The 24423-nt window shown below is 34.5% G+C and overlaps 1 protein-coding gene across 1 annotated transcript in view; it reads right to left on the minus strand.

Moving 5' to 3' along the window:
• USP6NL (USP6 N-terminal like) overlaps positions 1–9324 on the minus strand; it is a 119595-nt gene extending 110271 nt beyond the window's left edge. The window contains exon 1 of the mRNA XM_063100511.1: positions 9252–9324. Within this exon, the coding sequence (XP_062956581.1) occupies positions 9252–9324 (73 nt within the window). The remainder of the gene's footprint in view (positions 1–9251) is intronic.
• Positions 9325–24423: the final 15099 nt, after the last annotated feature.

Raw genomic sequence — 24423 nt, forward strand, 5'->3', positions numbered from 1 at the left:
TACCAAGATGTCATTATTATAGAAACATTAAAAACTAAGTTTCGCTTGTTATATAAGGTGGTATCTTTTCTTTTTGATGTTTACCATTTGTGCTTTGTTACAATCATGTAAAAAGCATAATCAGGAAGAACACAGAAAGAAACAACATACAGCAGACCAACAAACATGGCTGATAACGTACAGAAGTGAGAAACCAAGACAAAATCAACATCCTTTAAGAATGTCATCCAGAAGCTGTTTACAAAAAAACCTTTACAACTGTTTACAAATGATTTGCATGTCCCCGTGTCCTGGGTAATGAACTGTAGGGATCAGCCCTATTACCCAGCCCCCTCACCATTGAGACAAATATGGATGGAGGCAGAGAGGCTGTGAGAAGGAGCACATTTCTGATACTGCCATCACAGATGGCAGAATGGGCTTTGGATTGCCTTTACTTCAGAGGTTACTTGAACAAATGTAGGTTTGATATTAATAGAAATACAGATTGCATTTCAAAAACTGAAGATTCTTTTATTCAACGAGCATATGCTGAGCATTTACTATATGCACAGATAACGCTACACATTCTGGGAGAGCTTATATACCACTTGAAGAGATGAAGCCATCACCATTAAATATTTTTAACAACAAAGGCAGAAAGGATTAACTGGACAATGGAACAAAGGGTTAGAATTGGATGGTAGTGAGAATGAGTTGGGAGGGAAAGGCTGGAACTCTCAAGATGCCTGTCAAACGAGACTGTACTTCATCCTAAAAGCAGTGAGCACTCATAATAAATTTTAAAGCTAGAGTATGTGACAGGAACATTCTAAATTGTGGTAAAATATAAAAATGAAAAATGCATTCAAGCAGGTTGACATATATTAATATTTTCTCAAAGGGCAATAAAAGATACTTTGTGGACAAAAGGATATCAATACACATTAGTAAACTATAAAGCATAATAAATCTCAACACTATTCACATTTGCTTATTTAACACACACTATGTGTAAGGTGTTGTTGGAAGCATCTTACAAATGTTGACTCATTTAATTTACATTAATAATTTTATGAGAATTTTTGTATACTGTTACATATGAGGAAACTGAGGCACAGAGAAATTAAATAATTTTCTCAAAGTTACATGCCTAGTAAGGAATGGATTCAAAATCTGAACCCAGGCAATCTGGCTATCCATCTATCCAACACTCTCCAATAGAACTTTCTGCAGTGTGGCTATTGAGTATGTAAAATGTGACCAGTAAGACTAAGAAACCATATTTTTAACTTTACTTAATTTTAATGATTTAAAATCTGGCTAGTGGCTACCATATTGGAGAATTCAGACCATACTCTTAATTGCCATGCAGTACTACCTTACTCGTAGCCTCAGCAACAAGCAAGACAGAAGTGTTACTCAGGTAGTCCACTGCAGTAAATTTTTTTAAATTTATTTTATTTTTTTAATTGACAAATAAGAAGTATATGTTTTACCATTTTAAAAGTTTAAACAATTTAAAGAGAACCTTTCAAAAAATTAGAGTTTCTAGCAATGACTGATTGCAAAATCCACCACCTTACTTCACAAACTCTTCACCATAGTTCAGACAATGATATACTGGACCAATAAGCTAAATAAAATGGGCTCGCTTTTCTTTAAAATAATATTTTTAAAAAACAGGTTATTAATTATGATCTGTACTACATACATCTCCCTAAAACAAAGTATTGATAAAACTTTTATAAACTAACTGCCCACAACACACACAAAATTTTGACTTCAAACACTATATTTCTAAACTTAAAGAATAAGTGCACTGCTTAAAGTTTTCCAAGAACAAATGAACTGACACTATTATAAAAATTAATGAACATCACTATATTGAATCAGACCACTGTCCACAGAGGCCTTATATTCTGCCCCAGAAATAAACACCTAAAACAAGTTATTGGCCATGTAAGAGATCAAGAGTACAACAACAACAATAGTAATATCAACAATAATAAAAATAACAAAACCAAAAAAAATATTAGCAGCAGCTTACATTTAGTCCTTACAATTATAGTTGCATTATATCATGCAACCCTTACAACACCCTTGGGAAGTCCATTCTATTATTATCCCTGCTTTTCAGATAAAGAGTGTGATGCACAGGGAAGTTACGTAACTTGCCTAAGTTTACTCAGCTAATAAGTTAGCAAATCCAGGATTGAGCCCCCAATCCACCTGAGTAGAGTCCAAGCTCTTAAGTACCCTCCTCTGTGCTGCCTTTCTACTTCATTAAATCACTTGCATATCTGTGGATCAACTTAGCAGCAATTGTGAAAATCTCTAAAAGCTATTTATAATTAACCCAAATACACAACTTTCTAAGACTACTGAAACCCAGTTTATCGGTGTGTGAGCCTGTGCATGTATGGAATGAGTAAACACAGTCAAGTAGGCATTATGAATTGATATCGTAATCCAAGAGGTTACCACAAAAAACAAAAATGGCTCTAAGAAATGAAGTAGAATATGAATGTCAGTGCTCTATGAGACTTAGAGAACATCTAATCATATAATAATACATGGAACACACTGTGACAGACAGACATTCACTGATTTGCCTAAAGTCACATGAGGTTAAAACTAGATCACAGGTCTTCTGACTCAAATCATCAGTATCCTTCCTACCACATTATAATGGCCATATCTGTGTTTCACCTTCTAGTATATGCTACTCCTCATTAAGACTGCCCAATCCCAGTGCAGAGCAAAGTACTTTGTAACAGTGTTTAAACTGTATACTAGGGCCAGCCCGTGGCTCACTTGGGAGAGAGTGGTGCTAACAACACCAAGTCAAGGGTTAAGATCCCCTTACTGGTCATCTTTAAAAAAAAAAAAAGTGTACTAAAAGACTTTAAATGACACACTTTTGTTTCTACTCTTACCCTTTATCACACTGCGTTATCCTCACATATTAGTGAGGATTACTTTGACTGCAAGTAATAAACCAAGAAGTCTAGAGATAAGTCAGGGTTGGTGCAAATGTTTATTAGTGCTACTGGCGTCATGAAATGCAAGACTTCTATACTTCTCCTCTACCATGTTGCTTTTGTCCTCATGGTCACATTATGACAGCTACAACTCTAGGAATTGCATTCATATCCAGGGTATAAAGAAGGATGTAACAAGGAAGCAGAGGTGACAACTGTTTCAGAAGGCAAAACTTTCTCAGAAATTTTCAGCAGGCTTTTGCTTACACCTCAGGAAATGGAATTCATTTGTTGGTTTTTTTTAACTGAGCACAATATCACTCCAAACAAAAACAAAGTTCTGTTATTAGTAAAGATTTAAGGGAGCATTGATATGGGGTGCGTGATGAACAAACAGTGTTTGTCACAAGCAACCATTTCTCAAGTTCTCATTAAATAATTCTTACTGTTGTATCTTCTTTTTTGGTCAAGAGCACAAAACTCTTTGTAAATCATAAAGAACTCCAAACCTAGATCTAAATAAAGTTTATGAGATTCTATGACTTCGGTTTCTCAAGTGCAAATAATCAACATATGGAACAAAATATGGGTACCTTTTAAATATAAGCTGAAAACCATTATTTATAAGACCTTTACAAAATATCTAAAAGGGTTCATGAACATATTTCTCTGTCCATTGTTTAAGTTATTAGCTATCATATTTCTCTTATCTGAGACCATTTTATGACAACCTGAACTATTTAAAACATAGCTAAAAAAGAGAATGACAGTAAAAATGTTTACTAAACCAAAACATGTACTGCAACTAACATTTATTGGTGAATTCGGTGAGTATATCATCATGTATAGAATTTAAAGGGTAATAGAAGGAAGAGCAAAATGCTAAGAGGATACAAGAAAGTAATGATTAATTCCAACCTACAAAGCAGGGGAGTCTTTTGGTGAGGGTAGATAGCATTTGAGCCTCGAAGGCTGATCTGATAAGGAATTTAATTGTTGGAGAAGGAAGGGAAGGACTTGCCATCCAGATGAAGCAGCATGTTTGGGAATCAGCAAGTATTCTGATGTAGCTGGCAGAGAGGGTGCAAAGAAAGATCTAGTGACACAGTGAGAAATACAAGTTAAGTCCAAATTCTACATTTTACGGCAAATTGTTTCAGAAACCTATTTCGGAAAGCAATGGAAGGATGGAGCACAGAGTTAAATGACCCGTCGTCTTCTCACCTCCTCCCACTATCACTGAAAGAGTATGTCCAAACTTTTTTACATGGTCTCTTCATGTCTGGACACCTGAGCTCCCATCCAACCTCATCTCTACCACTACTCCCCACCCTTCACTTATTTTCTTGTCATCCTTAACAACCTGCATTTTTTCCAACACATTTTCTCTAATCTCCATGACTATATGCTATTTCTTTCATTTGGGATGCTTATTCATGCTCTCTTTTTACCTCTGGCTAGCTAGCCTTTATGCATTCTTTGAGACATGGTTCAAATGAGAGCACTGGTCACCTCATCAAAGAATTTAATTCCTTCACTCGCCTCATTACCAAACCAGCAACAGTTAAGTACTTCCCCCTTGGATTTCCCAACACACCTTGTCTACCACAACACCTATCATACAATTTAATTACTGACTTTTGTTTCTGACCCACATGTATTTGAAATCCTTGAATACGTCTTTATACCCTTGAATCTAAGATGTGGTAAGTGCTTGATGCATGTTCATCAAATAAAATGAATGAAGAGACTACTGTAATAATCTAGAGGAGAGGTGCTAAGGAAGAAAGTGGGGATGAAAAGGCCAGGACAGATAGCAAAGCTCATATGTTTTACTAATAGAGGAGTCCTTCAGGGCCTCAATCAAAATCTACTCTTATTTTAGGAATAATTTTAATAAACTTGGTCATCAGGTTTTCCAACCTACCAAAAATATTAAATGAAGAACCTGAATCATGAAGATATATTCATATTTAACATACTTCTGTTTAACAAGAGAAACATGTACTATTTTTCTTTTATTGTTTTTTTATTTTTTATTTTTTTATTTTTTTTGTCTTTTTGTGACCGGTAAGGGGATCGCAACCCTTGGCTTGGTGTCACCTGCACCGCACTCAGCCAGTGAACGCACCGGCCATCCCTATATAGGATCCGAACCCGCAGCGGGAGTGCCGCTGCGCTCCCAAGTGCCGCACTCTCCCAAGTGCGCCACGGGGCCGGCCCCTGTTTTTTAATTTTTAATTGACACAGTGATTGCACACATTTATACGGTACAGTGTGACATTTCAATACATGTAATTGGCAGAGTGTTCAAAATCCTCTCTTCTTGCTATTTTGAAATATACAATATATTATTGTTAACCATAGTCACCACTGTGTGTTAAAACACTAGTACTAATTCCTCCCATCTACTTGTAACTTTGTGCCCGCTGACGAACCTATCCTCGTCCTCCCACTTCCCCCAGCCCTCATAGCCTCTTACAACTACAAGTCTACTCTTTACTTCTATGAGATCAACTTTTTTAGATTCCACACAAGTGAGATCATGCGGTATTTGTTTTTCTATGCCTGACTCACTTCACTTAATACAATGATGTCCAGTTTCACGCATGCTGCTGCAAATGACAGGATTTCATTCTTTTTTAAGGCTGAATAAGTACCCGATTGTGTAAATATACCACATTTTCTTTACCCATTCATCTGTCAATGTTGATTTAGATTGATCTTACATAAAGAAAACCCTAAAGACTCCACCAAAAAACTATTAGAACTAATAAACAAATTCAGTAAAGTTGCAGGATATAAAATCAACATACAAAAATCAGTAGCATTTTAACAGTAGTGAATTATCAGAAAAAAATAAGGAAAGCAATCCCTTTTACAATAGCTACAAAAATAAAATAAAATACCTAGAAATAAATTTACCCAAAGAGATGGAAGATCTCTATAATGAAAAGTACAAAACATTGATGAAAGAAATTGAAGAAGACACAAAGAAATGGAAAGATATCCCATGTTCATGGATTGGAAGAATTAATATTAATAAAATGTCCATACTACCCAAAGCAATCTACAGATTCAATGCAATCCCTATCAAAATTTCAATGACTTTCTTCACAGAAACAGAAAAAACAATCCTAAAATTCATGTGGAACCACAAAAGACCCTGAATTGCCAAAGTAATCTTGAGCAAAAAGAATAAAGCTTGGAGGCATCGCACTATCTGACTTTAAAATATACTATAAAGCTATAGTAATCAAAACAGCATAGTACTGGCATAAAAACAGACATATGGGCCAATGGAACAGAATAGAAAGCCCTCAAATAAATCCACACACTTAACAGCTAACTGATCTTCAATAAAGTTACCAAAAACACACTGTGGATAGGATACTCTCTTCAATAAATGGTGCTGAGAAAACTGGATGGCAACATGCAAAAGAATGGAACTAGATCTCTATCTCTCACTATATATAAAACTCAACTCAAAATGGACTAAAGACTAAAATGTAAGACCTGAAACTATGAAACTACTAGAAGAAAACAAAGGGGAAATGCTTCATGACATTGGTCTGGGCAAGAATTTTTTGAATAACGCCTCAAAAACACAAGCAACAAAAACAAAAATTGACAAATGGGATACATCAAACTAAAAGCTTATGCACAGCAAAGGAAACAATCAAGAGAGTGAAGAGACAACAGCAGAATGGGAAAAAGTATCTGCAAACCACACATCTGAACAGGGGTTCATATCCAGGATATATAAGGAACTCAAATAACTCAATTGCATGTACTATTTTCAAAACAATTTTATTCAAATAAACATGAGGCTTTTAAAGGAGAAAACCAGGCTCCTCAATCACACATAGCTACCATAATTACGTTTATACCTTATGTACATTTGAATAGATAGATTGTTTGGTTCTGTTTTTCAGTCTGCTCAATGGTAAGTATCTTGCCTTCCCAATCTAGTCAGGCTTGGCCCTGGAGATGCAGGCCACCAAGGTCATTCAAGGAGAAAACTGCGACCACTTATTTTTCCTTTTATCATAGAGTCACTCATCCCATCACTTTCCCTAGTCCACAAGACTCATCTCATACAAAAACAAAAAAAACTAATTTATGATAACTTCTCAAACTAAACGTAATTATTTCATCCCCAACTTTGATATTTCTAGGACAATTTTTTACCTCACAAATCAATTTTTCCATACTATTTACTAATATTAATGTGAAAACAATACTTGGAAATGCTACACTCTCTCTACATCCAGTCAAGTCCATACTATATTTTAAGGAATTGAATTAAAAACCCTTTTCTTCTGGGGCAGCATTTTATATCTGTTTGCATGACTTTGCTTTTCTCAAAGAAACTATCGATATTAAAAATTGGTAAAGTGTAACAATATTTTGCAGAAGGATAAAATTAATAGCAAATATGTTAACCAAATAATTAAGAATACTATTAGAAGAGGTTGTTTGAAAGAACAAACTTCTAAGAAAAAAAATCTATGTATAAGCTTCCTCTGTTTTCCCTGGTCACAGAAAATACTACCTAAAAACTAAGAAAAAAATCTGAGAAGAAAATCCATTCTATCACTTTAATATATAGTACCTTTTGGTAACTTTTCTATATTTATATGGTGTTTCCTGTCACATATGATATATATATATACATATATATATGTATATGTATATAAGTGTGCATAAACACACACACACATACTTTGAAAGGCAGGAAAAATATTATTCTTTTCCCTGGATACATTGCAAGTAACTATGATTGTAACTGAAAACATAAAAACAAGAAGAAATAATCCAATAAAAAATTCTGACTGTAAAGGTCAAACTGTTCGAATCTGACATTTTCAAACAGATTGGGATTAAATTAACTAATTTATATTCTCCTGAAATAGTAAAACTAGTAAGCTTTTAAAAAAATGCCTAATTGTTAGAATCTTGCTCTTTAGAGATGGTAATATAGTCTATTTCAAAAGAAAGGGGAGGAGAAATAAAGTAGAAAATAGGAGGAAAATCAGTGTGAAGTATCATACACAGTATTGTCACCTTTTTAAAGGTAAATGACGATAGCTTCTCTGCTTTTGAAAATGCATTTTTGTTCAATCATTTAAATACCATGTTCTTCCATAAAATGAAAAGACTAGACAAAAGATATCTAAGGTTTCTTTCAGCTCTAATATTCCATATGTGGTTGGCTATACTGTATGTCACAATATTATTTCACACCATCACCCTAAATCATTTTATGTAGGACTTAAGGAATCTCATAAGCTTTACTTTAAAACACAGATCATGCTAAAGAAAAAAACCTCGAAAAATCTATATTTATATCATCTGAAGTATATTTATACTATTCAAATCATATGAAGACAAAATGCTATAATATATCTTACATATGAAAAGGCTGATACACAAATTTATCAAATGACTGATTTTAACCCATAGATTAACTTAGTAAAATCGCCAATATAATCAACTTAGTTGATGGCCTGTATTTTCCAAAAACCAATTCCTAATTATCATTTTAGAGATTTAGTATTTCAAATGTTTTAAAAGCAAAATATACAAGTATTTCTTCAAAGATGTATCTACATTCACTCATTTTAAGATACGTAAGTAATATATGCAATTAAAAAATTTTCTGAAAATGTATTTCAACATGTCCCAAACACATGCTATAAATATAGGACTGTTGTTAATATAAACAGTATTGATTAAGCATATAATTATAAAGAGAAGAAAATACTCACTGAAAAGGCAATAAAATTTTCCACTGGCTAAATTCATAGTTACAACTATTATTTTATCAGCCATTCACACAAATAAAAACCATCTAGTTCTTTTGCCCAGCTATATTTGGCAGACTCCTAGCTTGTTCCCTTCTGATTTCTGCCATGAATATTTGTATTTTAAAATTAAAAGAAGAAATTAAAGAAATTATTCTTCACCTCTAAAATGCATAATACAAGAGGATCTTATGATGCGAAGAATACTGTTGCAGCAGCAATGTCACAACCTCCCCCTTACTCTCTGCATCTTTTAATAAAATGATATGCTTCTAATTTTTGGTCTAAAAACAGTAATAATGAGGCATGATAACTACTATGCCATTACCTGATCCTTTTCAAATACCATATCACAAGAGCAAAAGCACATGAGCATGAAAACTCAAAACTCCTTTTTTATAGCTGTTCTTTAGGTCGATACTTATCAAAACCTCTGAGTGCCTCAGAGTGTTCCAGTTGTTCATTCTGCTGATGTTCCTACCTTCTTTCACTGTGGCTGCTTTTTGCCTTGATGGTGTCACCAGCTCCTTCACAATCTGCAAGACTTGAATCATTGCTAGTTAACAAGCCAAAGACTCCAGCTGCTTCCTCCAGAAATCCAACAGGTTTTATCAACAAAAGCTCACTGCATTTATGCTCTCAGAAAGCTCAAGCACGAACACAGCTCAACTTCAGAGAAATAAATGCTTTACCTAGCTATCCATGAAGGCTCTGAAGCAGTTAATAAGAAACAACGAAAGGATAGGCTGTATCTTCTTGAGATGATGAATTCAAAGTGATTTCAGCACATATGAAAAACCCATCCTCAAAGTCCAAAATGTATTATTTTGCAAAGCATTAACTAGTTATGAACAAAACAAAACGTGGGTAATCTTCCATAAATCACCCAGCACAGTGAAAACATTTTCTCACAAAAGCCACAACAGGAAAAATAAAGTGCTATGCTATAAATTGTCATACAGTGGATCACAGATGCTACGTGGAAGTTTTTAAGTAGTCAACCAAAATACCCTGCACTGTCGAAAGCCTTAATACCTTTTTCCAATTTCTCAAAAATCTCATATTTTAAACAGAAAATAAAATGTGGATAAAAATAAAAATCTATCTTGCTAACTCCAAGCTTCCAGATTTGCATAAAAGATGTGATGCCTCAAAAATATCCTATAAATTCCTTGTCCTCCTCCTCACACACACACCTCTGACATCCCAGGACATGAATAGAAATCTAAGTTCACATGCACATTAGAAATTTCCAAGGAGTTTATAAATTCATTGGTCTCAACACCTCGAGGCACGGACCAGAAAATTTCAAAACAAGTATAACCACTGCTTCTGCCATATGATTTTTAACAGCCAAGTTGAACAAATGCTCAATTAATATTTAAGACCTTTGTTATGTTTTCCACTTAACACAAAGCAGTCCTTCTCAAAGTAAACCTACAGAGTTCACCAAAAGAGAAAAATGACACTCAGGTTAACAGGGCTAAATGTTGTGTTTATTAAAGTGATTTTCCACCAGCAATGTACTCCCCTTACTGCCAACTTCCCTCTCCTGTTTTTCTTTCCTTCCCATTTATTATTTTGATATTTTTCACATAACATAAAATAATGGATGCCACAGCAAATCAAAGGCAGCTCCTTTGCCTTCAGACAAAAAGGCTTATTTGCTATTTTCCCATTTTTCAACTGGACAACTGAGGTACACAGTAAATCAATGTTAAAGTCAAACATAAGATGCAAAACTCAAAGTCCTGCTTTCTCTGCCACCAAGCCTCCTATGTAAAAATGTATAGTTTTAAAATTCAGGGTGCAGTTTTCAACTCTTCAGAGAAGAGCTGCTACAACGTGTGCATATATATCCATCTGTAATGTATTCTCCATAAGGGTGTTAATTTAGAGATCAGTGCTAAGAGCTGATGACAGCGAGAAAATAACTCTTATCCAAGATGCTTGGGATCAGAATTATTTCGAATTTTGGATTTTTTCAGATTTTGGAATATTTGCAAATACATAATGAGATATCTTGGGGATGGGATGCAAGTCTAAACACAAAACTCATTTATGTTTCATATACACCATATACGCATACCCGGAAGGTAATTTTATACAATATCTTCAATAATTTTGTGCATGAAACACACATTTTGTGTTTGTGGTGTCATGTCAGCACACAAAATGTTTTGGTTTTTGGAGCATCTCCCATTTTGGCCTTTCAGATTAGGGACACTCAACCTATACTTGCAATCAAAGACAAAACAGGACAACTGTCCTATCTACCCATTATTTTTAAAGAACATGTTTGTACTTGCAAATTGAATTAAAGTAAGAGTTCAGATGGGTCAGAGACCAAGTTTCAAACCTCAAATCAAAAGTGCGGTCATCGGGGCTGGCCTGTGGCTCACTCGGGAGAGTGCGGTGCTGCTAACACCAAGGCCACGGGTTCAGATCCCATATAGGGATGGCCGGTTTGCTCCCTGGGAGAGTGTGGTGCTGACAACACCAAGTCAAGGGTTAAGATCCCCTTACCGGTCGTCTTTAAAAAAAAAAAAAAAAAAAAAAAAAGCGTGGTCATCAATCAATCCCTTTGAAGACTGGATATAGACAACCACATAATACAGTCCTCAATTCAAGATTCCCCACTTCTTTCTATCCCTCTCCCCACTTCCTAGGGCAGTTCTAAACATGTAGCAGTTGTCAAGTATCTACTGTCTCTATCTTCCAGTGGTGTTTCAGCTCCTGAGAAGTTACTTCTCTTCTGGAAAAGATTTTCAAAGCTTTGCTCTCTTCCATATTTTTCTCTTTCACTGCAAGAAAAGGGTTATATGCAAAATCATCCTCTCAAACAGCTCTGTTCTCCATATTTGGTCAGTAAAGAGAAAAATATCTAAATTCATGTCTCCATAAATTTCAATTGACATAGCTTTTTGTCATTGTTGCTGTTGGCTGGCCAGTATGGGGAACCCAACCGTTGACCTTGGTGTTACAAGGCCGCGCTCTAACCAACTGAACTAACTGGCCAGCCCTCCATAAATTTCGACTACCAGCATGCCCTATCTAACTGGTGTTAGTATTGGTTTTGAAAACAAAAATCATATAACAATCACTTTGAACACACAGGTTCACTACTGTTAATCCTTAGCTTTTGCTAAGCAACCAATAGCTTTTTCTTGTTTCTCTCATTCTCTTTTTTTACCACACATTGACTGCATCAGTAAAAATACCTGACCACCATACTCTGATATATGAAACTGAACTACACCCTAAAATGTCAAGATCATGAAAGAAAAAGACAGACTTGAGGAAGTATTACAGATTAGAGGAGAATAGAGCCAAAATAACAAATGCAACACTTGATCACATATTAGATAGTGGACCAGAAAGGGGTGAGGGGGAATATATGACATTTTGGGACAGCTGGTGAAATTTAAATACAATCTATAGATTATCAATATTAATTTCCTGACTATGACACTGTACTACAGTTACGTAGCAGAACATCCTGGATTTTAGGATATATACCCTGAAGTATTTAGGGGTAAATACTTCAATTTACTCTCTAATAATTCAGATAAAAACAATAATACTAATATAGAATGAAAAAGCAAATGTGGTAAAATGTTAACATTTGGAAAATCTGGGTAAGAGAGTATATGAGAATTGTTTAAGCTATTCTTGCAACATTTTCCTAAGTCTGAAATTACTTCAAAATAAAAAGTTAAATCCTGACTATGTGTATGTGTGTACATATATATATAAGAATATACATATACATATATATATATATATATATATACACATATACACGAAAGAGCTTCAAAAAGTGCATGGAAAGATTTGTATTATCTTTTAATTCTATTTTTTCCACAAACTTTTTGAAGTATCCTCATGTACATATATGTTTATAAAGGATGTATATGTATTAATATTTATGTATGTTTAAGTCATACAAAATGGTAACTTTAAAGGATGAGGTAAATAATGTAACAAGAATTAAATTACATTTGTATATTGGAACATACATTACATTTGTAATACAAATTAATTATGTCTATATATGTATGGCTTATGTGTGTTTCAGTTAACTGTGTGTAAATACATATACATACACACACATACATACATACATATGTATTCTCATATTTGCTTGTTTCATCCCATAGATTATTCTGAATCCTCCTGATATTCAAGTTTTGGAGATACACATACTTCTGGGGTTACTCTGGCACAAACAGTCTTAAAAGAATTAATTACCAGATCCTCAACTTCCATATACGCTCATCCCTAAAACTGATCTGCTTGAGAAGATGCCTGTAGCAGAGGTCCTCCATTCCTATCTCCCCTTTCACAATCTTCTTTCTCCCACTTTATATGAAAAAGGACTGCCCTCATCCATCTTACTATGGTACAGTGCTCCAAAGGATAAAAATATGGGAAGAGGGCAGTTGAAGATAATTCAACACTTTTTTAAATCAAGGAATAAGTAACATCAGTCCATTCTACTCATCAAGAGATGAGTTTCCAATAAAATATTAGTTCATAGCTAGTAATTATTTATCAAAATGTATGAAATACTTGTTGATCAACTCCATTAGAATAAAACTCTAAGAGGAAAGTAGAATGGATATATAATTTTGGATAAAAAGAAAGTATATAATATCTCTGGCTGTTATGGAACAGCTTGTTCATTATTTACATGGATGACAATGGACCTCAAACCACTGTGGTATTTAAACCCCATTAGATACACTTATAAGAGGGATATATAATTTTTGTTTCTTTAACATTTTTTCTTATTAGGCTTCTGGTGAAAAAGAATTGGTTTAATCATAATCCTCAGCTCATGACACATTCATAACATTGTCCTATGTTTTATCATGGCCTAGTCTTACTGATTCACTCAATTATTTAATTATTTTTAATAATTTAATAAATAACAAAAAGCCACCACCCAAAACAAAAGCTAGGACCTTCACAATAATCCACATCTAACCTATGGTCTCCCCTCAACCGGCAACTCATCCCCCTTCTTCTTGCAACCCAAAGTAACCTATCATCCTGAATCCAGTATTTATCATTCTCTTGATTTCCTTCACACATACCTATATAAACATACACACACTCACACATATTACTAAATGCCATGTGTCACTGTGATTTGTGTTTGGTTGATTTTAACTTTACAAAAAGGGTATCATGTTTTATGTAATATTTTGAGAATTATACTTTTTCTTAATATATTTTGCTAAGATTCAACCATATTGTTTCATATAGCTGCAGCTCATTTGTTTTGACTGCTGATTTCACTGCACGACTACATCACATGCATTATTTATCCACTCTCCTACTGATGACCATTTGGATTATTTCCAGATTTTTGCTCCTATGGATCACGCTGCTATGAACATTCTTGTTTGTGGCTCACATGTATTTACATATATATAAGAGTTTCTCCTGGGTATATATCAAGGATCAGAATTGCTGGGTAACAGGGCATGTGAGTGCTCAACTTTAGGAAATAGTATCAAGCTGGTTCCAAAATAGTTGCACCAATTCATACTCATACCAGCAACACATAAGAGATCTTGTTGATCCATCTTCTCTCCAACACTCAGGATCGGGTCAGACTTTTTAATTTTTGCCACTCAAATGGACACAAAATGGTCCCTTATGATGGTCTTGATTTGATCACTGCGTATGTGTATTGGCCATACATGTTTTCTGTTCTTTGAAATATCTATTTATGTCTCTTGTCTATTTCCTGTTGGGTTGTCTGTGGTCTTCTTAATTGATTTGTAGCGTTTTTTTATATACTCAATTCTAACCCTTTGTCACATACATGCTTTTGCAAACCTATTATCCTGATTTACAATTTATCTTTTCAACTTTTTTAACGTGTCTTTGATGAACAAAAGTTATTAGCTTTAACGCAATCGAATTTATCAACATTTTCTTTCTCAATCAATGCTTATATCTAAAAGACAGTCATCTACATTTTCTAAGTGTTTTAAAGTTTTGCTTGATATTTAAGTCCTTAACCCACGTAGAGTTGATTTTTTAATATGATGTGAGGTAAAAATCCAACTTCACCTCTTTCTTTGGGTTGGAAGGGGGTGGGTGTATGTGGTGGTTGGCCAGTACAGGGATCTGAACCCTTGACCTTGGTGTTATCAACACCATGCTCTAATCAACTAAGCTAACCAGCCAACCCAATTTCATCTCTTTCTAAACATTTATTCAAACTCTATTATTGTCCCATTGCTCAGTCACACCTCTTCTGTGATATACAAATTCCATACATAGGTGGAGTCATCTTCTGACTTCAATATTATATCCCACTGGTCACTATGTCTATCCCTCTGTGCCATGGTCTGAATGTCTGTGTTCCACTCCTGCCCACAAATTCATATGTTGATGCCTAAACCCTAATGTGATGGTATTGTGAAGTGGGGCCTTTGGGAGGTGATTAAGTCATAAGAGCCTAGCTCTCATAAATGGGATTAGTGCCCTTATAAAACAGACCACAGCAAGCTGCTTTGCCCTTTCCACCGTGTGAGGACACAGCTAGAAAGCACCATCTATGAATGAGAAAATAGGCCCTTGATGGACAACAAATCTGCCAGTGCTTTGATTTTTGGACTTCCCAGCCTCCAAAATTATAAGAAGTAAATTTCTGTTGCTTATAAGCTATCCAATTTATGGTATTTTGTTACAGCAGCCCAAAGAGACTAAGACAAATATTACATTCCATTGGTCAATTTGACTATAACTTCATAATAAGTCCTGATATCAGATAAAGATCAGATAAATCCTCCCTCTCTGATATTATTCAGAAGTATCCTAGCTATTTTTGGACCTTTAACCTTCCATCCCTTCCATATAAAATTCAGAATAATCTAATCCATGGTAAACCTTGTTGAGATTTTGATTTGAATTTCATTGGTCTATATGTCAACTGAAGAGAAATGATATTTTTACGATACAAAGTCTTCCTGTGTAAAACATGGTACATTTCTCCATTTTTAGGTCTTCTTAATATTTTTTTTTTAATTTTATAATTTTCCCTTAGAATTCTTAAATATCTTTCATTAGATTCATTTCTGGTTGGTTTTTTTTTTTTTCTTATACAACTGAAAATAGAGTCTCTCTTTAACTGGATTATCACTGTTGATATGTAAAATACGCCACTGACTTCTGTATAGTAGTTTTATATGTATCTACATTGTTAATATCTTCTTTAGTTCTGAACATTTATCTTTAAATTCTTTTAGTTTCCTCTACATAAACAATCATATCATCTGTAAATGATGAACAATTCATTTCCTCCTTCCAATCCTTATGTTTTTCATCTGTTTTCCTTGTTTTATAGCACTGGCTAGAACCAGCAATACAATTTTAAATAGAAATGGTTCTAACAGGCATACTTTTCTAATTTTTCACTTTCATGAAGGTGCTTTCAACATTTTCCAATTTAAGATGATGCTTGCTCTAAGCCTTTTATAGAAAATACTTTTTACCAAGTTGGGGAAATTCCCTTCTATTCCTGATTTAGAAGAATGATATGAGTTTTACTTTTAAATGCCAATACTTACAAATATACTAAAACATCATCCTTTGTAACTACAGAATTTACACTTACAATAAAAAAATGTATATGTCAATCCAAAAACATGAGGGATCAGGTACCTCATTTTACAATTCTTTGGTGGGTGCATGCAGGATATGATCGAGCTGGTTTGTACCAGCTCACAAGAGCCAATTTTTAAATTGTCAGGAATTTTGCAAGCTGGCACTGGTAGTTTGAAATTGGCTATGGTGGGTCTTCTTAGATTACAAAAATTAAGAAACACTTTACAAATCAGGGTTTTCCCTCTCCAACACGGCCCCGTCCCCTCGAGCTGGTTGTTAAACATTTACCAACACAACACTGGGTGCAGGGGAGAAATGTTTTAAGATCATGTGAGTAATGTCTACACTCATTCAACAAGCAGTCATTGAGTACTTACTATGTGCTAGGTAGGCAACAAGAATTAGAGACTCAAGAACAATGTGGTAAGTGACACAACAGAGGTAAACTCAGTTTTGAGTTGGCAGTGCAGATTTCAACAGAGAATCAGGGAAATTGCAGGAGAAAGTAAAATAAGAGTACCATATAGAAAAATCTTTCAAACCACAAATTGAAAATCACTCCCCTGTCTAAAAACTTAATGGCTTCCCATTTGCACACAGGTAAGTCCAAACTCCTTAACACAATTTGGCCTCATTAATAATTTAGTCCCAGTCTTTCACTTTGGACACATTTCCTGAAGTTTGTTGCCAGTGCTACTTCAGTTAGATGCAATGGCACATGATATTTCATCCATCCCCTGAATATACCATTGCCTTTGTGCATACCATGCCTTCTGCCTACAGGAATGTCCCCATTTTCTCTACTCAGATTTTCAAGATGTCATCTCGTTTAGAGAAAGCATCCCAATTTTCTCAGGGCATTAATTAGTTGTTCCCTCTCTCCTCTTACTTGCAGAGAGAGAGAGAGATCTCAGAACACTTATCCCAGTATTTTAAGTACATATTTACAAGGTATTTTCCATGCACTAGATCTGGGTAAACAAACTTTTTCTATAAAAAGCTAGATAGTAAATATTTTCGACTTTGTGGGTGATATGGTCTATGTTGTAACTACTCAACTTTGCTATTGTACTAGCAATAGACAGTATACATAAAAATGTGTCCAAATACAACCCACTGGCTATAGTTTGCAGACCACTATACTAGACCAGTGTGGGGGAGGGTCTGGTATATCTGAGAAATCCTGCCCTAGTATATGTCCCTCATGGAAAGGGACCTGGTCCTGAGTGACATCTGAAACCTATCTAGTGCAGCTCTTGGCTCATTAGTTGTTATTTGATAAATATTAGTGTATATCAATAGTTAAACAATAGAATTTTTAAAAACTTGCTAGTAGAATAAATCAAATCAATCTCCACTTTGACAGAAGGAACCATAAGCCTTAACCTTTTGCATACTGTTTAACCAGTGATATAACAGTAACTGTATGTTTTAAAAATAAATACAGATGTGTGCACAGATTTAGTTACAAGGTTTGTAATATGTTTTGTTTAGGATGATAAAAAATGAAAATAATCTAAATGTCAATGAGAGTTTAGTTAATAAAGTTTCTGTGGGTACACACAATGGAATACTAGATGCCATTAAAAAAAATTACATTCTAGACCAGTGGTTCTCAATGTTCAGTGCATACTGAAATCCCCTAGGGAGTTGCAAAAAGTATTGATGTCTGGGCCCACCCACAGGGAATCTGACTTCATTACCCTAGGGTACAACCTGGGCATCACAAATTTTAAAAGCTCCCCCAAATGATCCTAATATTCAGCCAAGGTTAAGAACCAGTGTTCTAGAAGAATAACATAGGAAAAACTAACTATATATGGATAAGTAAACACACGAAGGTACAAGATATGATTCTACCATTGCCGCATACGACGGTACTTCAAAAAGTTTGTGGAAAAATAGAATTTTAAGATAATATGAATGCTTCCATGAACTTTTTAAAGACCTTTTGGTATACATGGGGGAGGGGGTAGGTGCACAAAGGAAAAATATCAAAACATTATCAGAGATTTTTCCTCTGCATGGTGGCATTATATATGAATTTTACTGTTTGTTGGCTATATTTCTACTGTGAACACAATTTACAATTCTACTATTTAAAAAAGAAAAATTACCTTTTGGTTTAAAAAAAAATAATCCATATCACCTCACTAAAAAAGATATACATGGGGCAAGTAAGATTATGAAATGATGCTTCACATCACATGTCATATCAGATGTCATCAGGGAAATGCAAATTACAGCAACAAAGAAATTCCACTACATAACTATTAGAACAGCTAAAATCCAAAACCCTGATAATACCAAAAGCTGGTGAAGATGTGGAGCAGCAGGAACTCTCATTCATTGCTGTGGGAATGCAAGATGGTACAGCCACTTTGGACAATAGTTTGGCAATTTCTTACAAAACTAAACATACTCTTACCATATAATCCAGCACTCCTTGTCATTTACCTAAATAAGTTGAAAACTTAATGTCCACACAAAAACCTGTACACTAATTTTATAGCAGCATTATTTATAATTGCCAAAACTTGGAAGCAACCAAGATGTTACTTAATAGATGTATGGATAAATAAACTGTGGTACATCCATATAGTGGGATATTATTCAGCAATAAAAGGAAATGAGCTATCAAGCCACAAAAAGACATGGAGGAACCTTAAATGAACATTGCTAAGTGAAAGAAACCAATCAGAAAAGGCTATATACTGTATGATTCCAAACATATAATATTCTGGAAACGTCAAAACTGTGGGGATAGTAAATTAGTCAATGGTTGCCAGGCATCTGGGAAGAGGGAAGGAGGAATGAATAGGTGGATCACAGGAGATTTTCCAGGCAGTGAAACTATTCTGTTGGATGTTGTGATAGTGGATAGATGTCATTATACATTTGTCAAAACCCATAGAACTGTACAAGATACAGCATAAACCCTAACGTAAACTATGAACTTTAGTTAATAATAATGCATCAATATTGACTCATAAATTATAACAAACATATCCACTAATGCAAGATGTTGATAACAGGGGAAACTGTGTGTCCCCTAAGAGAACTCTGTATTTTCACTCACTTTGTCTATAATCCTAAAACTGCTCTAAAACACAAAGTTCTTTTTTTTTTTTTAATACATATCATACTTTTCAGACTTAACTGAAATAATACAAAGATAAATCCTAAAAGTTCAGCATTTAACTAGAGAGTGCTTAAAACAAAAATATTTATTGCCTATATAGATTAGAGTTCCAATGAGGCTTGCTGGACAAGAAATGGTATAGCTGTCCTTGCATGGGCTGCCTGTAAGTAGCTGTGAGCTGACTCTCTTTTCAACAGGAACATTCTTACTTCAATCTTATTTCCTACATTTGTACTCTTGTTATACATGGCCTCCCCCCAAACCACTAACTTTTGGCTAACCCCAAAAACTGCTGACTCACTTTTGCTCCCCATTACTTCCAAATCCAGCATTCCCAGAGCAGAGCACAGGGAGAGCACGTGTGAGAGAACACGAACGAGGCTGCAAAAAGGGAAATGCAGTTTCTGGAAATATAACCACTGCCTGCTCTCTACTTGGACATTCCAACTTACTCCATCCACCTTTTCCACCAAAAATACAAGGCAAAAATCAGCTTCTTTCAGATGAAAAAGGATCAATAGCAGGAAATGATCAATAGCAAACGATGTAAAGAAAAATAGCTCGACAGAGAAAAGAAACCTTTTCCCAACTCGCCAAAAGAAAAAAGAAAAAAACAGAGAGAGGAAAAAAACAAGCCTGAACTTGATCTCCTCTGTATTCTTTCTCTCATTCACTCAATAAAACCATGAACAAGTTCACTGGAGCATCTCGTTTGGCCCTAAGTGTAAAGAAGTAGAAGGGCATCAGTATAATTCTAAAGCAAAATTATACTTCTATTCATAGCAATAATACTATAAATAATTCACGCCATCAGCCAAGAAGCTTAAAAAATTATAAAATAATTTAATAGGTCTCTATTTTCTCCTTTTTGTAAATACACGTTTAATAGCTTTTCTTAGTATAAAAATAATGCATGTTCACTGTAGAAAACTAAGAATCTGAAAATAAGCCAAAAGAAAAAAAAAATCTCTTTTAGGCCTACCAAACAGAGATAAGCACTACTAACAACCTTTTAAACTTATCCATGCACTTTTTTTGTTGCTGACTTTACAAAAATGAGGTAATATGATACATATTCTTTTGAAACTAATCTGTTTTCACACTTTCAAATATTCCATCAATCTTTTTTTTATGCAGTAAACACAGACAAGGATATTTGCACTGTGCTCTATGTCTACAAATTCTTTTGATCATATGAACAGCAACCCAGCATTTTTCATTCTTGGCAATGATTTAGATTTTTTTTTACCCACTTTTCAGAAAACATTTTTGGCTTTCCTGGAAATACATTTTAGAATTAAACTACTGTCATTCTTTTCAGAACATGGAGATAGATGAGAAGGGAAAAAAATGGGAGAGGCCACACTTCTTGTGCCAAAAGTTACTTACAAATGTTCAAGATGTCAATTGGCCTGCAAATAGAAAAAACTATCGAATATTAAATTATAAACCATTCTAATTGGTCTCTCCTTTTGGGTTAATAAGTCACTTAATATACTTCATTTCTTTGTCATTCTACTTAAATTTTAAATTTCTAATTCTACAACAATGACTTTGTTGTAGAATTTTGAAAATCAATCTCCACAAACTCAACAATATAAAATACAACATACGTTAATCATAAAAAATAAAATTTATTGACTTTTTTCCCTCTACATCTTTTTCTATACGAAAAATCAATAATATTTTCTGTCTAAATAGTGTTATTAAGTGTTTTTATAGCCAATCCAAATAACTTATACTGGGAATTTAAAAATTAACACCATCAAAAGCTAATACCATCTTCATGGACTTTTTTTCATGGAAAAAAGGAAAACAAAACAAAATGATTAGAGTAAAATATCCTGAAATTGTTGAATGTGGAAAGAGCCAGAGAGTGTATGTTTGTAGATGACATTATCCTTCTCGCACATCATTTCAGAGCAGATTAGATGACAATAATTGTTTCTGAACAAAAGTTCCTGTATTAGTATAATTAAATTAGCAGTTCTTTGAAAACCAGGCTTTAAAAATATTTTTATCAAAAGGCATTTCATTTCATTTATAAAAAGCAGGCAAGAAACTTATTAACTCCAGAGCTCAGTGGAACCTGTTGTAAATATGTGCAAAGTAAGCTCCACAAACATGGGAAATAAAAATATATTGACCCAATTTATCTCCATAACATCGAGAAATTCTTAACGTACTGACTGTATACCATAAGTGCATTTTAAAGGCAGTAAAATCTTGTTCATTCATACAAGATTTCTTAAGCACCTAGTATGTAAGACGTACCATATCAATTGCTGTATTACAGGGGAGATCAACCTCCTTCCATTCTACCAAGAGAAACTGACACTAAACACATAATAACAAAATTAATTATTAAATTACAATTGAGATGACTCCTCAAAGTACAGGATGGTAGGAGAATATGCCCTGAAGTGGAAAAACAGTGTGAATTCAAGGCCATAAATACTACACTATAACAACATGTCTTAATTTCCGAATTATTACATTCTGAATTTTTAAAGAAAGCCTCCCTTTCAGTAGAATTGACCTTTCTTTGGACTTTTCAAAGACACATGCAAATGAACACACAAATACTCATACACAAGAAAGAGAGACTTTCTAGTCATAATAAGAAAATTTAAATATGACTTCATTTTCAAAATCTATAACTCAAAGAAAACAGAGCCCTCAGGCAATCTGGACCTACTTTTAGATTCCAACAAAGCTATCAAATAACATTATTAGTTTTAAAATTACTTTGCCATAAAAAAAATATTAAAAAGCATTTAAGCATATGGTTATAACCTCAGAATAAATCATAATTCAATACATCACATTTAAGATCAAATGTTCATGTGCACATACGAGGGGTCCTCAAAAAGTTCACGGAAAACATATATCGTGAAAAAACTATGCGTAAATTGCAAAAATGTTTTGCACCAAAATAAACTCATACTAACTTGTTATATAACATGTTTGAACAGGATCTAGTTAGAGGCACTAAGAAGGACAAGGCATGCGTTTGAAAAGAGCCCCTATCAGAGCAGCATGAATTCTCCTAAAATCAAAGCAAGAGCAAACTCAAATTGATGGTGAAGCTTGGATAGAAGAATAGTGAAAGCATTGATGATGCTTCACAAAAAGTTTATAGGGACAATGCCCCAAAGAAATCAGTTTACAATTGGATAACTCATTTTAAGAAGAGACAAGACAATATTGAAGATGAAGCCCACAGCAGCAGACCATCCACATCAATTTGTGAGGAAAAAATTAGTCTTGTTCCTGCCGTAGTCGAAGAGGACTGATGATTAACAGCAGAAACAACAGCCAACACCACAGACATCTCAATTAGTTCAGCTTACACACTTTGACTGAAAAACTGAAGTTGAGCAAACTCTGCTCAATGGGTATCAAAACTGTTGTACCCAGATCAGCTGCAGACAAGATCAGAGCTTTCGATGGAAATTTTGAACATCAAGATCCTGAAGCATTTCTTCAATGAACTGTGACAGCAGATGACACATGGCTTTACCGGTATGATCCTGAAGACAAAGCACAATCAAAGCCATGTCTACCAAGAGGTAGAAGAGGTCCAGTCAAAGCAAAAACGGACCAGTCAAGAGCAAAGGTCATGGCAACAGTGTTTTGGGATATTCAAGGCATTTTATGTGTTGACTTTCTGCAGGGCCATCTGCTTATTTTGAGAGTGTGTGGAGAAAGTTATCCAAAGCTTTAGCAGAAAAACACCCGGGAAAGCTTCACCAGAGTACTTCTCCACCATGACAATTTTCCTCCTCATTCTTCTCATCAAACAAGGGCAATTTTGCAAGAGTTTCAATGGGAAATTATTAGCCTTAAAGTCCTGTTTTGGCTCCTTCTGACATCTTTTTGTTTTCTAATCTTCAAAAGTCTTTAAAGGGCATCCAGTTAATAATGTAAAAAAGACTGCAATGACATGGTTAAATTCCCAGGACCCTCAGTTCTTTAGAGATGGACTAAATGGCTGATATATCCCTTTCAAAAGTACCTTGAATTTGATGAAGCTTATGTTGAGAAATAAAGTTTATATTTTTAAATTTTATCTTTTAATTCCATTTTCCTAAGAACTTTTATTTATTTATTTATTTTGTCTCTTTCGTGACTGGCACTCAGCCAGTGAGTGCACCGGCCATTCCTATATAGGATCCGAACCGCGGTGGGAGCGTCACCGCGCTCCCAGCGCCGCACTCTCCCGAGTGCACCACGGGCTCGGCCCCCCCAAGAACTTTTAATTAAAAGTCCCCTCATACATATAAAATGTAAATATAAAGACAAAGCATTTCCACAGAATTCACAAAAGTGCTTGTGTATATAAACACAGAAGTCCCTCTAACATTCAAAGAAATCTTTGCAGAGGTTCTCCAATATGAAATCTGTAATCATCCTAACACGTTAAGTACAACAGGCAAGGAAGACCACCAACAGTATCCTTGACACAACAGTATGTGAGGCAAAATTCATCTTTGGTATTTATCATTCTCCACTCTCCCTCCCTTTCTGAAACCTTTTCTACTTGTGCCTTTTCTGTGTACTATGCATTCTCTCTCCAATAACCATCACAAAGTGACCTATGTCCCAAAAGAAACATATAAAATTCCAATAAATGTATAAAAGCTACATTGCTTCACAATAAAATTTTGGAGATGCAAAAGCAGCATTCAAAATTAAAATCTGTGATTTTTCAATAACCATTTCAGAAGAAAAGACTATTTTAGAAGAAAATGATGAAAGAGGAAATGTAAATAGTGAGCACGTGGGAAAAAATAAGTTATCTTGTCTAACAAGGAGGTGCCACCCCACTAGGGCAGCTACTACTAAAAAATTAAAATAAAATAAATAACAAGCGTTGGTGAGA

Source organism: Cynocephalus volans, chromosome 6 (assembly GCF_027409185.1).
Source record: "Cynocephalus volans isolate mCynVol1 chromosome 6, mCynVol1.pri, whole genome shotgun sequence".
Lineage (NCBI taxonomy): Eukaryota > Metazoa > Chordata > Mammalia > Dermoptera > Cynocephalidae > Cynocephalus > Cynocephalus volans.